Source organism: Chrysochloris asiatica, unplaced genomic scaffold, assembly GCF_000296735.1.
Source record: "Chrysochloris asiatica unplaced genomic scaffold, ChrAsi1.0 scaffold00341, whole genome shotgun sequence".
Classification (NCBI taxonomy): Eukaryota; Metazoa; Chordata; class Mammalia; order Afrosoricida; family Chrysochloridae; genus Chrysochloris; species Chrysochloris asiatica.
The window spans coordinates 1598880-1613937 of NW_006408859.1; the positions used below are offsets into that span (position 1 = coordinate 1598880).

Consider the following 15058-nt stretch of genomic DNA (forward strand, 5'->3'; position numbering starts at 1 on the left):
CCAGCTGCTCCTCAGAAACCCTGTATAGGGTCGCTATGGGTCGGAACTGACTTGATGGCACTTCACAAGAACAACAACATTACCTTATAACAGGTGTGGGGAACATCTGGCCCATGGTCCACATTGTTGTTGTTAAGTGCTGGTGAACTTGAACTGCTGACCTTGAAGCTCAAACCACTTACAATCTGGTGCATTAACCCACAGCACCACACCCTGGGCCACATGATGTCAGTTCTGACTCACAGCCACCCTGTATAGGGTTTCTGAGGCTGTAAATCCTTATGGAAGCAGAAAGCCTCATCATTCTCCCGCAGAATGGCTGGTAGTTTCGAAATGCTGCTGCTGAGGTTAGCAGCCCAACTCGTAACCACTACACTACCAGAGCTCCTTACGGGCCACATAAGGCCAGTGAAATAATTTGGTCTGTCCTTGCCAAGGCAACCAGTTACAGCCACCAAATTGTTGACTGTGGGGTCAGTTCCAACTCATAGTGACCCTGCATAGGGTTTCCAAGGCTGCAAATCTTTATGAGATCAGAAAGTCTCTACTTGCTCCTGCGGAACAGCTGGTAGTTTCCAACTTCTGACCTTGAGGTTAGCAGCCCAATTCATAGGGTGAGTTAATTAAATGTTTGACCAAATATAGCAGGCTAATTTTTAATTTGATAATGTTGTATGGCCCTTGAATGACATTATAAAGTTTGGCAGAAAAAAGCTTCCCACCCTTCATCTATAACAATAAAAGCTTTTATGGTTAAAGATATCCCTGCCAATTACCTCTTTTTAGCTTTCACAACTAAGTACAGGTTCCTTACATCTTTTTCTCCACTCCTAAATTGGTTTAGCATGGTGGTTCCAAATTGGGCTAACCTCAGGGTCAGCAGTTCAAAACTACCAGCTCCACGGGAGAAAGCTGAGGATTTCTGCCCTCCCCACCCCTCCCCCGTAAAGATTTACAGCCTCAGAAACCCTGTACAGGGTCGCTAGGAGTCGGAACCGACTTTACGGTACTTAACAACAACAATTTGGTGGCTGTAACTGGTTGCCTTGGCAGGGACAGACCAAATTATTTCACTGGCCTTATGTGGCCCGCAAGGAGCTCTGGTAGCATAGTGGTTACGAGTTGGGCTGCTAACCTCAGCAGCAGCATTTCGAAACTACCAGCCATTCTGCGGGACAACAACAATAAATTGGTTTAGTGGCGTTCTGGTGTAGCACTGTGGGCTAATGCACTGGACTGCAAAGTCGGTTTGAATCGCAAGGTCAGCAGTTCAAGCTTATCAGCTGCTCCTTGTAAATGCTTTACAGGGTTCCTATTAGTCGCAACCAACTCGAAGGCACTTAATAACAACAAAGTTGGTTCAGTTAAGGGCTCAGCTTCTTCTGAAAGGTTGGAATTTTAAATCCACCCAGAGGTACCTTGGAAGAAAGGCCTGGGAATCTACTTCTGTAAGAATACAGAAACTGAAAACCTTATGGAGCACAAAGGTAAGAGCTGTTCAGAATAATTACGTTTTTACGTGCTGCGGAGTCGGTTCCGACTCAGCGACCAAGGAGCAGTGAGTGGGTTTGAGACGCCAACCTTATAGGTTAGCAAGCAGTTCAGTGCTTATCCTACCTACAGCACCATACCAGAAATAGTTACAAATATTCCAAAAAACAGAGTTTTAGATGAAGCATAAGGAACAGCTGCGGCCCCCTGACAAACAGGCAATAAATTCGTATCCTCCAGAAGAGCCTTTACAATTCACGACAATCAACACCTCATCGACTTTAATTCCTTCAAATTGTACGTGACGGAGTCAATCTTCTCTGTGGACCCCGCCCAGACCAATTATGCGCGTGCGTTCCGCGCATGCGCATCGCCGTCCCTGCTACTCTGGGTGCCTGGGCTCCCTTCCTCTTGGCCGCCCCGCCCAGGCGGCTGCCCGTGACCTGCCAGGGCGTAGGGAACGGAAAGTGGGAAGTGGCAAGTCGAATTCAGTTCGCCATGGGGTTGTTTGGAAAAACCCAGGAGAAGCCGCCGAAAGAGCTGGTAAGGACTCCGACAGCGACGGCAGCAAACGAGTGGGTGGGCTTGTGTGGGGCGTAGAGGAGTTCATGAGCGACTGGACACTCCCCTGTGGTTGGCCAGGTACCGTCCGGCCCCATTTCCGGGGCTTCTCACTCGTCCGAGGGACCGAAGATAGAGTCTCTGAGGTTGTGGGTAGAGAAAGCCTTTGGTAACACAACTATCGACCAGCGAGCCGAGGGCTGCACTCAAGAGTTCCTCGGCCTCGCCACAGGTTGAGGATGTAGTGACGCGGTCCTGGTCTTGGGAAACCCCTCCCCGTGGCGTTTTGGTACGTCCCGCCCGGGACGGTTTCCGTCGCAAGTCCCGCCTTCCCACTCCCTTGAGTGCCAATCATGTAGCGATTGCGGAAAGATCCGGTCAGCGGCAGGTAGCTCGCACCGTCTACCCTGAACTCTGTGGTGCTGTAGGATAATCATCTGGGCTGCTAACCATAAGGTTGGCGGTTCAGACCTACCAGCCGCTCCTTGGAAACCCTATTTAGAGTGTCTGTGAGTCGGAACTGACAAGATGGCATTTAACACTAACAAATCCAATCCCCTTGGTGAGCCACACGCATGATCTCACCTTAGCATTTGGTGGAACTTAAAACTAGAAGGGCCCCATATTAAGTGGCTTGTGCTATACAGCTAGCTGTATGTTGACCACGGACATTCATTATAACAGGGACTAGACTTAGAAGAGTGCTACTGAAGATGTTTCTGGACCCGACTCCTTTTAACGGAGAGAATGCGGGTGGCAATGCAGTGTAGTGGTGAAGGCCTCGTAGTCTTGAATGCCTATTTGTAAATCCTGGTTTCCTCCATCTCAGCTCCGTCGTCCAGCGATATTAATATGAAACCACAGAGTGATTGAAGGTTAAAGGATGTAAATGCCTGTGCACTTCGCGGAACATAATAGGAGTATGTTTTGATGTTAAGTACTTTGTTGATAATTCAAAGGTCTTGGAGGAGTAGGCACGCAGCATTAGTCCAAAATCGAGTCAGTTTTGTTTTTGAATGTCATTGAGTCAGTTCTGACTCCCAGTGTTGGTATAAACAACAGAAAAAAGCCCTGCGCCATCCTCATAGTTGTTAACCCTGATCCCATTGCTGCTTATACTGTGTCAATTCATCTCCTTGGGGGTCTTCCTCTTATTTTCACTGACACTGCACTTTAGCAAGCATAATGCCTTTCTCCAAGGACTGGTCCCTCCTGATAGCATGTCCCAAGTATGAGAGACTAGCAAAGTTTCGCCATCCTGACTTCTAAGACGCATTCTTGCTGTAGTTCTGACACAGATCTGTTTGTTTTTCTGGCAGTCCGTGGCACTTTTAATATTCTCCTCTAAGACCATAACTCAAGTTCTTTACCATCTTCCTTATTCACTGTCCAACTTTCACATGCATATTGAAAATACCATGGCTTGGGTCCGACACACCTTAGCCCTCAAACTGACATCCTTGCTCTTGAGCACTTGAAAGAGATCTTGTGCAGCAGATTTGCCTAATGCAATATGTTGTGTGAGTTCTTAATTGCTGCTTTCACCATAAGTGTTGATTGTGAATACAAGCAAAATGAAGTCTTGAACAACTTGTCTTTTCTCCATATATCATGATTTCTCAGTCCAGTTGTGAGGATTTTTATTAACATTGAGGTGCAGCTCATACTAAAGACCAGTCTTTTATCTTCATCAGTAATCTGTGGTGAAAAAATTACACATTTTTTTCTCTACATCAAAGACTGATTCTAGTTATTGCTGGCCTCTGTCTCCTAACCCCTCAACCCTTCTTTTCAAATTCAGTCTCTGTAGGGACTGAGTACCCAGTAAGCACAGGCTTGTTACTTGAGCTTGTTTACTAATCTGTACTGAACAGTTTCACATATGTTTACAGACTAGTAAGCAAGCACAAGTAGGCCTACACTTACCTTACTGTTTGGGTAATTTGCACCGTCAGTGTTTGGCCGTAACTTTGCCATTTATAAAGATAAGATTATGGGAAAACAGTCTGATGACCCTTTTTTTTTAACCCACATGTAAGGCTTTATTGGAGGTCGGAAGGAAAGAGAGAGCGAGAGAAAATGCCGGGGGAAGGATTTTTATACTGGTCAAAGAGGAGGGAGGGGTTGAGATTAGTGGAGGTAGGTGATAGGTTGACTGGGAAGACGTGCAGGTAGGGAGAGAGGAAGTTCCGGTAGGAAGAGAAGTTCCGGTAGGGAGAGCGAAAACGCGGTAAGCAGCCATTTTATAATGCTTGTGGCTGAGAGATTCTATCATTCCAGCCTTTTGTTGTTATGGGCGCAGGGGCGGTGGTCATTTCTTCTGGAGCAGCTTCCTGCTGGAAGGGGGCAAAGAGGAGGGAACTATGTACCTGGCGTGTTCTTCTGGCTGGCTGGTCCTGTTGCTTGGCAGTGGTTGGTATCCTGCCATGAGGAATTCGCCCACCGTCTAGTTTGTGAAGGCTCTCATGCATTCCTGAAGAAAATTTTGAAGACAGCAAAACAGGCAGGGGCCAAATAACGGTATCAGGAGGACTATAGTTAATGGCCCTAGGAAGGGGAGGCGCCAAGACCACCAGGAGGATATTAGGGGACAACCGTAGTTGGCTGTTTCTGATTGCCTAGTGCGAATTCTATTCTTTTACCTTGCTGAGGACTATGTCAGATACATTGACAAAATAATAGCATTCCTCACCTAGGGTCTGGCATATTCCTCCTTTCTCGGCTATGAGGAGGTCTAAACCACGACGGTTTTGGAGTCTAGTGAGTTAACTTGATTTTGTAAGGCAGGGAGGGTGTCTGTTAATGATGTTGTGGTAATGAATGCAGGTGAGGTTGGTGGAATTACTGAGGCCCATCTCTGTGAGGAGAGGTCCTGTGTACTGTATGGTGGTTATATTACGATAAGATTTAGGGACTGGGTCGGTGGGAACGGCTGGAGTACCCCAGATCCCTATAGGGCAAACAAACCCAGCAGGACGTTTTATTGAATATGGTTCCTATTTCAGTGATTAGCTGTGGTGGGGTTGGCGGATGCTGTCAGGATCTAGCCTTGTTCGTAATCCTTTATATCCTGGGTCTAGCCGTTATTTGAGGTTCTTTGCAGCTTCTACACTGATCTTTTTCCTTGCTGCATCTGCCACCCCTACAACCCCCATCTGACATCCCTATTTGGGTTTGATATGTCCAGCAGACAGGCTTGTTGAACCACCTTTTGCAAGCTGTGGATTTGGAAGCCATGCAGTTAGAGAGTTTGGATAGATACCATACTCTGATACCGCAAAACTGCTTGATGACAGGTGTTTGGCCCAGATAGCAAGCAGAGTACATAAAGATCAGGACACTGAAGCAGTCCGTGGCTGTATGAGGGGTTGAGCATGTTTTGCCATTTTAGCTAAGGCACAATCTGATCATCAAGGTTGATATAAAGAGTATGGAGAGCATACTGGGATGATGATAAGTCCCATTATGAGGAGAAAGATAAGGCAAAGAGTATTCGAGAATGGCGAGGCCATTCGAGAATGGAAGGCCGGGTGGCAAGTTGACATGGAGGTATGTCTAAGGGGGTATGTGGAGGTAGGGCTAGCAACAGAGGAGAAAGACTGTCAGCCGAGAGCTTTCGTCTGGTGAGAAGTCAGACAGAGTGCCCTGGAGAACCAGAATAGGTCAGGAAAGAACCGCTGGAGGTCCTGGCCCACCTGGTTGAGGAAGCAGGAAAAGCAGTTTACTAGGCAGGAGTCACTCAATTATTCCTCTGGGATGCGGGTAAGTTTGAGCTTGGTCAGTCCTGAAACATGGACCATTACCCTGGGTTTGCTTTGAGTTATTTCCGTGGGGGCCGGCGATTCTGGGCACCTTCTGTCCTCTGTGGCCAGTCCTAGAAGCCTGAAATTGTTGACAGGTGTGTGGCTGTAAAAGTCAGCAATGGCAATGGATGAGGGCTCCTAGGTGGGTGTTTGATCGGCAGGTTCAGGAGGGACAGCCAGGAAGTGGATCATCCCAAGAGCTGGGGATTGTCGTGGGTCTTGGCAAAGTCCCTCCCGGGTTTCAGCACCATAAATGTGAGATGGAATGATCTGGAACACAAACACCCACGTGTAAGGCTTTATTGGAGGTCGGAAGGAAAGAGAGAGAGCCAGTGTGACTACCTTTTAAACTGGTGTCTAGTATATATAACTTGTAAAACATTATGTTAAAATAATAAACATAATTGTTAAGAACACAGTGCCACTGCATGCTTCCAATGGGGCAACTTAACCTGGGAAAACACATTAGCACCAGAAAATGACAGGGTAGCTGCATGAGATTGGTTTTTAAAACATGCCTGCCAGGGCTGAATATTAAATAAATGATTTTTTTATTAATCCCATTAAACACATGTCCATACTGGGTGTTGTAGAGTAGTGCTTAAGCTTTAATGTGCATACTAATCACTCAGGAGTTTATCAAAATTCAGGTTCTGGTTCAGCAAATTTGTAGTTGTGGTTGTGTGCTATGGAATCGGTTCTGACTTATAGTGATCTTGTATAGGGCTTCTGCGGCTATAAATCTTTACAGGAGTGGAAAACCTCATCTTTCTCCCTTGGTAGATTCGAACTGCTGACCTTGTGATTAGCAGCCTAGCTCATAACCCACTACACTACTAGGACTCCTTAAGGTTGGAGTAGGGCCTGAGATGTCTAGTAAGTTCCCAGGTGATGCTGATGCTACTGTTCTGCAGTAGCAAGGGTTGTAGAGAATGTAAGAATCTCAACAACTACTAGCTGAAATATGTTGAGTTAGGCAAAGTGCTTAGCACTTTATGGTGAGCATCAGTGTTAATGAAATTGGTACTTTACAAGTGTGGAACTGAGGCACAGAGTTTTTGAATAATTTTCCCAAGATCACACAGCTTGTAAATGGTAGAACTTATACAGCATTTTATTCTGAAGCTTGTTGTCCATAACTATGCTGCCTTCTAAAGGGTGATTATAACAATAAGATTAGCACCCAAGGAATTTAACATCTATCAAGATAAACATTTCAAAAACAAGTCTGATTGGCCACAACATATATAGGAGCACATATACTTCTGTATTTCTATAGGTGAAGGCCCTAGATGGGGTAATGAGAAATGACTTGACCCTACACCCCCATATTTTCCACATTTCTCCTGCCTATAGATTGACTATTTAATAGGATTTTTAGTATTAGATAATCTACTTTATCTGGTGTAGATGTCCTGACCTGGATTTTAAGTTCCTCATTTTCAGTACTCCCAATTCTGATGCTATTTTATTGTTTTTCAGAAGAATGTTTCAGCTACTAACAAGCACTAAGTTCTCCCTTTATACTTTGTGGCTTGTGATAAAACGTTTTCTCATTAGTCACAGTTGTTGTTGTTAATACTGTTGAGTCAGTTTTGACTCATAGCCACTCTTTGTAGGGTTTCTGAGGAGTGACTGGTGGGTTTGGAGCACCAACCTTGTGGTTAGCAGTCCAGGGCTTATCAATTCCAGAAGGTGCCTAAAAGACAGTTGTTGTTAGGTACCTTCAAGTTAGCTCCAACTCTTAGTGACCTTGTGTATAACAAAAGGTACCATTGTTGTGTTTAGCAGGGATGGAATATACTCTTCTCTGTAGAGCTACTGACCTGCAGATGAAGTGTTGGGAGGTGTATATGAATAGGACAAGTTTGATACTTTTTTTAAAAGAGAAAATGTTCAACTCTGTAAAAAAAAAAAAAAAAAAAAAGGCAAAGTAAAGGGCTTAAAAAGAGATAATGTTTGCAGATTGAAGAATTCTGTGGGCAAAGTATTGAACGATGCAGAAATCATCAAAAGAAGATGAAGGAATTCAGAGTCACTGTACCAAAAAGAAATGGACAGTGTTCAACCATTTCAAGAGGCAGCATATGATCCATAGCCAGTGATACTAAAGAAAGAAATCCAGCTGAACTGAAGGCATTGGCAAAGAACAAAGCCCTGGGAATTAATGGAATACAAATTGTAATCTTTCAACAAATTAATGCAACACTGAAGGCACTCACTCATCTCTGCCAAGAAATTTGGAAGGCAGCTACCTGACCAACTGATTGGAAAAGAGGTGACCCAGTGGAATGTGGAAATCATAGGACGATATAATTAATATCACATGCAAGTAAGATTTTGTGAAAGATAATTCAAAACGGCTGCAGCAGTACACTGACAGAAAACTGCCAGAGGTTCAAGCCAGATAAGGATGTGGAACTAGATACACATTAGATGGATCTTGGTTGAAAGCAGAGAATACCAGAAAGGTGTTTGTCTATGCTTTATTGACTGCAAAGGCTTTTGACTTTGTGGATCATGACAAACTATGGACAACATTTCGGAGAATGAGTATTAATACAACACTTAATTATGCTCGTGAGGATCCTGTACATAGACCAAGAGGCAGTCATTTCGAACAGAACAAGAGGACACTGAATGGTATAAAATCAGGAAAGGTGTGCGCCAGAGTTCTTTCACCATGTTTATTCAGTCCGTATGCTGAGCAAATCTGAGAAAACTGGATTATATGAAGAAGAATGTGGCATCAGGATTGGAGGCAAATTTATTAACAACCTGCAATATGCAGACAATACAACCTTGCTTTCTGAAAGCAAAGAGGACTTGAAATACTTACTGATGGAATATCAAAGACCACAGCCTTCTGTATGGATTATACCTCAATATAAAGAAAGCAAAATGCCATACCATTGGACCAGTAAATCAGTATCATGGTAAATGGAGAAAAGATTGGAGTTGTTCAAGACTCTGTTTTGCTTGGATACACTGCCAACACTAATGATGGAAGCAGCAGTCAAAGAATCAAATGATGGACTCCCATTAGGCAAATCTGCTGCACAAGACATCTTTAAAGTGTTGAAGAGCAAAGATGTCAATTTAAGGACTAAGGTGCGTCTGACCCAAGCCATGGTATTTTCAATAACCTCATATGCATGTGAAAGCTGGACAGTGAATAAAGAAGACCAAAGAAGAATTGATGCATTATGAGTTACAGTGTTGGTGAAGAATGTTAAAAGTACCATGGACTGCCAGAAGAACACAAACATCTGTGTTGGAAGAAGTACAGTCATATTGCTCCTTAGAAGCCAGGATGGTGAGACTTCGTCTCTCATACTGGGGACATATTATCAGGAGGGGACAGTCCTTGCAAGGCAAGACAAGGTCAGTGAAAAAGCGGAAGACCCCCAACGAGATGTGGCAACAGCCATGGGCTCAAGTTTAACAATGATTGTGAGACTGGCGCAGAACCAAACAGTGTTTCATTCTGTTGTACATAAGGTCGTTATGAGTCAGAACCAATTCTGTGACACCTAACTACAGCAGTAGAGTGGGGGTTAGAGAATGGGATCAACTAAATACTGTAATCTCAGCTGAGATACTACTGAGTTGGGATGAGTTTATAATATGCCTTTCTTTGGGGTCTGGAAGCGGATATGTGGGCTCTGATCCTGGTACAGTATAAGCAGGGTCCAGGTGCAGCCATACCACACCATCATGGTTATCCAGTGTGGTACCCTTGGGCAAGTGAAATGCGTTATAGATGTTATTCCCAGAACTCTAGTATAGCGTTTGCCTTAGAGTGCATACTGTGCATTCTAAATAAATGGTGAATATCAAAATCAGATTAAGATCAAGTACTCCCAAGATAAACAGCATATCAAAGAACATTCCAAGGAAATATTTGTTGTATAAGGAGCCATAGCACTGGACTGCTAACCAGAAGGTTGGTGGGTCAAATCTACCATCCGTTCCTCTGAAACCCTATACAGGATAGCTATGAGTCAGAACCTACTAGATGACACTTAGCAACAACAATAACAGATTGAATTCCTCTCTGCCAACTCTCCAGACCCCTCCCCACCAACCCCTCTACTCTACCTTCAACATCTCAGAGACACTTTGGTGGCAACTTCTTAGCAGTGAAATCTGTTCAATCTTAAAGGATCCAAGCTAAGACTGGAGTGCCAGCTGAGGATAAAGGAGACTTCTTATCTATTTAGAAACCTTGTGATTAGGTGTGAGGCCAGGAGATATATCTTCTCTTGGACTTGAGATTTTCCAGGGAAGCTGTGTGATCTTTTCTTGGGGACTTGGCTTGTTTAGCCTTTGGTGGTGCAGTGATTATGCTCTCAGCTGTTAAATGAAAGGTCAACTGTTTTAATTCACCAGCTGCTCTGCAAGAGAGAATACCTGGCCATCGGCTCCTGTAAAGAGTGCAGCCATGGAAACCCCTGGGGCAGTTCTCCTTTGTCCCTAGGGTTGCTCTGAGATGGAATCTACTTGACACACAACAAGAAGTCACCTTCTGTGACATCAGAATTCTTAAATAATATGTCAAACTTACGTTCTTAGACTGTGCCAGGAATCATAGTTGTGGAATGCTGTCAGGTTGGAGAAGAAAATGAGGAGGGGAGAGTTGTAGAGAAAGATTAGGAAAACTTAATTCACTTAGTTAATACAACAAACATTTGAGATGTTTTAATGTACATTGATTTGGTTACTTGGTTTACAAAACTGAATAAGACATTGGATGGTTTGGTGGTGGTTATGTGCCGTGGAGTCAGTTCCAACTCATAACGACCCTGTACAGGGTTTCCGAGGCTGTAAATCTTAGTGGGAACAGAAAGCCTCATTTTTGTCCTGTGGAACAGCTGGTAATTTCAAATTGCTGACCTTAAGGTTCACAGCCCGATTTTCATAACCTCAAATAGTGTAAAGTGTAATGAGGGAGACTGTATCAGATATGTGATTAGTGAATGACTGCAGATAAGGTCTCTCAGTAAAGCACTTGTCTTGGTTTCCTTTGTTTGTTTTTGTTTTCATTAAGTGCCTTCATGTCCTTTCTGACTCATAGTGACCTTAGATTAAAAAAGTCCAGTGAAAACATTGGCTTCCAAGGGGTTCTACTGGGGCAGTTAAGTATAAGTCAGAGAGGGCATTTTAGAAGGTTGTGGCAACTGATAGTTGAGGTGCTGTAGGATAAGCACAGGACTGCTAACTACAAGGTTGGTAGTTCAAATCCACAGCTGCTCCTCAGAAACCGTGTGCCAGGGCTGTTGTGAGTCAAAACGGACTAAATAGCACTAAACAGCAACAACAAGGGGGTCATCCTGATCAATTTTCTTGAAGGACACAGGACCATCTCTGGGACTTTTTAGGAAGAAGTTTTAAGAAAATTGAGTACTACATTGATGAGAAAAAGGCCAGGAAAGTTATGCCAAGGAATTTTTTTCTATCAACAACACTGTGTACTTATTCTTAAGGGTAGCAAGGGCTGTCCTTAGAGAATTTCATTGCAAAACCTTACCCCATATACCATACAACCCTTATCTTCCTCTTCAGATACTAATGTTTTTCACACTTAGAAGAACATTTTAAATGAGTTTAAAAGGGTTTGAGTCTCTGAAAATGCCAAAGCTTCTATTTTATTACGGTGTAAATCGGAGAGCCCAGAATTCTTCTGGTAAGGGTTAGAGAGATGGAAGTAGGACCTTCCGAAGTAAATAAACAGATGGAGAATATACTGAGAAATAATAGCTTCATGTTTTGATATTTTTAATAAAGGTTTCTATGATTTTATAGCAATACTTTTTTTTTTTTTAATTAAATGTTTTTATTTTGGATTGAGTGAAAGTTTACAGGGCACATCATCAGCTTCACATTCAACCATTCATATAGCTTGTTTCATTACATTGATTATTATCCCCTCCATATATCATCAGTTAACAGTGTTTCTCTCTATCCTCTTTAGCTTTTTTTTTGGATTGGGGCGGGTGGGGGACACTTGCCTTTTTGGAATTTACAGTCTCGGCTTTTAGGGAAGGTTTTTACATTTGTCTGTGGATATCCAGGGCTCATGTATGAGATTACTAACGAGCATTACTGAATAATCAGATGAGGGACAGTTTGCTGTCTACTAGGTAGCTAAAGTCTGATCCTCAGAGCCTATGGTTTGGACGGTCAACAACGCTTGGGCCCACAGGGTCTTGACCTCCTGACCGGGTCTGCACATTCTGCATCCGAATCCTCCTTATTTATTGTTTGTTTAAGGGACGCTGCCTGTCTTAGGCGGTCAGTGCGAATTCCTCAGTCTTACCAGTCATTGAAACTCATTGCAGCATGGCAATGGCTCTGTCTTAAGTTGCTGAGGTTCCACGTGATCCTTACCCGTCTCTGGCCACACGTCCAGCATAAATAGCCGCCATCCGAGGAAGGCAGGGAGGGAGGAGATCGGCTGGGTACCCCATACGCCAGTCGTTGCCGGCCCACCACCTGCTCTAAGGTGACCAAGCAGGATCACTATGCTGAGGTTCAATCAAGTTCTTAGGGGATCTATAGCAATACTTTTTGACTGACTCTTTTATTAGTATGTACAAGGTCTGAAAAGTCAGAGTGGAGGATTGATTGTATGAATGGAGAAAGGGGCACTGTTTAGGGAAGGTATATGGGTCTGGGTGTTGTCATATGAGGCATTAGCCATATGGTGGTTTAGGATTTGGAAAGGGGAGTCATTTCAAGCAAAATAAATGGCATATGCAAAATGTTGAAGTGAGGATCACACATTGAAAGAACCAGAAAAACGTTTAGCACGGTTGGAGGATGAAATACTCATATCTGAGTGGGAGGGAGGAGGAGTGATAGCAGTGATAAGAAATACAGTTGGAGAGCTAGAGACCATATTGGCAAAGACCTGTGTGTCACTGTTATTAAGGTTGGGGAGCATTCAGAATAGTTGTGTAGAATATGATTTGGCTAGAAGATAATTGAATAGGAAACCAGTTAGGGGCCCAGGTGAGAGATGATGTGGGTTTTAACTAAAAGTAGCAGTTCAAGAGGATAGATGAGTTTTAGAAACACTAGGGTGGGTATATAATCAGATTTTGGTGACTATAAGTGGGGTGAGAGTAGGTGTCTGTCTACCCCTCTCATTCAAATGTATGCATTCCCTTGAATAGTGGTATCATGAACTGAAATTGAGAGAATTCAGGATAAGAACAGTTGGGATGGAATGGTGATGGTGGAAGATAAGGAGCAAAAAGCTCCGTTTTAGACAGCATTCAGAAGATCCAGAGACAATATTCCCACTACTGCTGAGTCAATTCTGACTCATAGGGACCCTATATAGGATTTCTGACGTTGTAAATCTTTGTGGTAACAGACAGTACCATCTTTTCCCCATGAAGTACATGGTGGGTTTGAACCACCTACCTTGTGCTTGGCAGTCCAGTACTTATCCCTTAGAACCACCGGAGCTCTTTAGAGAAGATGCTAGAGAAAGAATTACCCTGGGAGAATACTTTTCTAAATTATGTCTTCAGCAAAATTATTTATTTCTTGAGAGCAAGAGCACGTTTTAATATATCATTCACTGGGTCAGTGTGGTGCTGGTCTTCTTAGGTGCCCATCAAATACTTCATGACAGAGGTAAAGATGGTTTGACATACAAAATCTAGCATAGTACACCATCCTCTCTCTATATATACTTACTGGACAGTAATCAGAAGAGGTAAATTTTGCTCTAAGTTTACTTATGTCTGTTGCTTTTGGCCACTGCCTAGTTTTATGGATATTTTGGATGGTCTTGAAGGATACACAAAATACTAATTACAGAGATTACCATCAGGGAGAAGATCTAGGTAGCTGGAGGTCAAAGAGGGTGGGTGCCATGTAATATTATATCTTATTTTCAAAAAGTTTTCTGGAATCAGAATTATTTTTACCCCTCAATTATTTTAAAAATAAAATTAAAAGAAAACTTACCCTACTCCACTCCCTATTAGATAACAAAGTTGAAACCGAATTAAAAACTTTTTAAACAAAAATGAAAACATTATATATCAAATCCTGTGGGATAAAGTCAAAGCAGCTTTCAGATAAAAAAAATTTATAGCCTTAATTACAAAGCATTAAAAACAAAAAAGCTAAAAAATAAACTTGGGAATAAGGAAAGCACATTGTGAATAAGAACCTGGACTCTGGCGTCAGACAGCTTGGGTTTGAATCCCAACTTCTGGGAATCCTAGTACATCGTTTAACCTGCCCCAGTTTCAGTTTCTTCATCTGTTAAATGAGGATAATTATCAAGTTGTTGCTACGTACTATCATCTTAGATTGGATTCAGTGACCCTATGCACAACAGAACGAAACATTGCTTGGTCCTATGCCATTCCCAGATTCCTGGTGTGGAGCTGCAGGATAATGTTCTGGACCTCAGGGTCAGTTTGAATTGCAAGATGGACAGGTCAAACTCACCAACCACTCCTTGGAAACCCTATCCAGGGTCATTTGAGTTGGGACCGACTTGACAGCATTTGACAACATCCCCACATTTGTTATTTTTGAGCCCCTAATATATCAGTTCATCTCGTTGAGGGCCTTTCTTTATTTCAGTGTTCCTCCAGTCCCTGGAAAAGGGTTAAGTCCCTCCTGATAACATGTTCAAAGTATGGAAGAAAAAGTCTTAACCATCCTTGCTTGTAAGGGGCATTCTGACTGTACTAATTCCAAGACAAATTTCTTTGTTCTTTTGGTGTCCATGGTATTATCAGTATTCTTCACAAACACCATGATTCAGATGTCTCAATTTTTCTACAGTCTTCCTTATTCATTTGTCCAGCATATGAGGCTACTGAAGATACCATGGCTTCGGTCAGGAGCACCTTAGTCTTCAATCTGATCTTCAAACTGACATCGATGATCTTGGCAGTGGGTCAGGGGTCAGATTGGGTTGAATTGCAGATTTGTCCAATGCAGTACAGTGTTTGGTTTCTTCACTGCTCCTTCCATGAGCCCTGATTGTGGATCCAAGTCAAATGAAATCCTTTACAATTTCCATCTTTTCTCTTGTTTATCATGATGTTATTTATTGGTTCACTTGGGAAAATATTTGTTTTCTTTACAGTGAGTTGTAATTCATAATGAGGTCTATATTATTTGACTTTCATCAGCAAGTGACTTAAATCCTTTTCTTTTTTAATTTG

The 15058-nt window shown here is 42.9% G+C and overlaps 1 protein-coding gene across 1 annotated transcript in view; it reads left to right on the forward strand.

Annotated features, from left to right (window-relative positions):
* The first annotated feature begins 1904 nt into the window (after positions 1-1904).
* The window catches only part of CHMP3 (charged multivesicular body protein 3), a 105612-nt gene continuing 92458 nt past the window's right edge, over positions 1905-15058 (forward strand). The window contains exon 1 of the mRNA XM_006875862.1: positions 1905-2034. Within this exon, the coding sequence (XP_006875924.1) occupies positions 1990-2034 (45 nt within the window). The 5' untranslated portion in view covers positions 1905-1989. The remainder of the gene's footprint in view (positions 2035-15058) is intronic.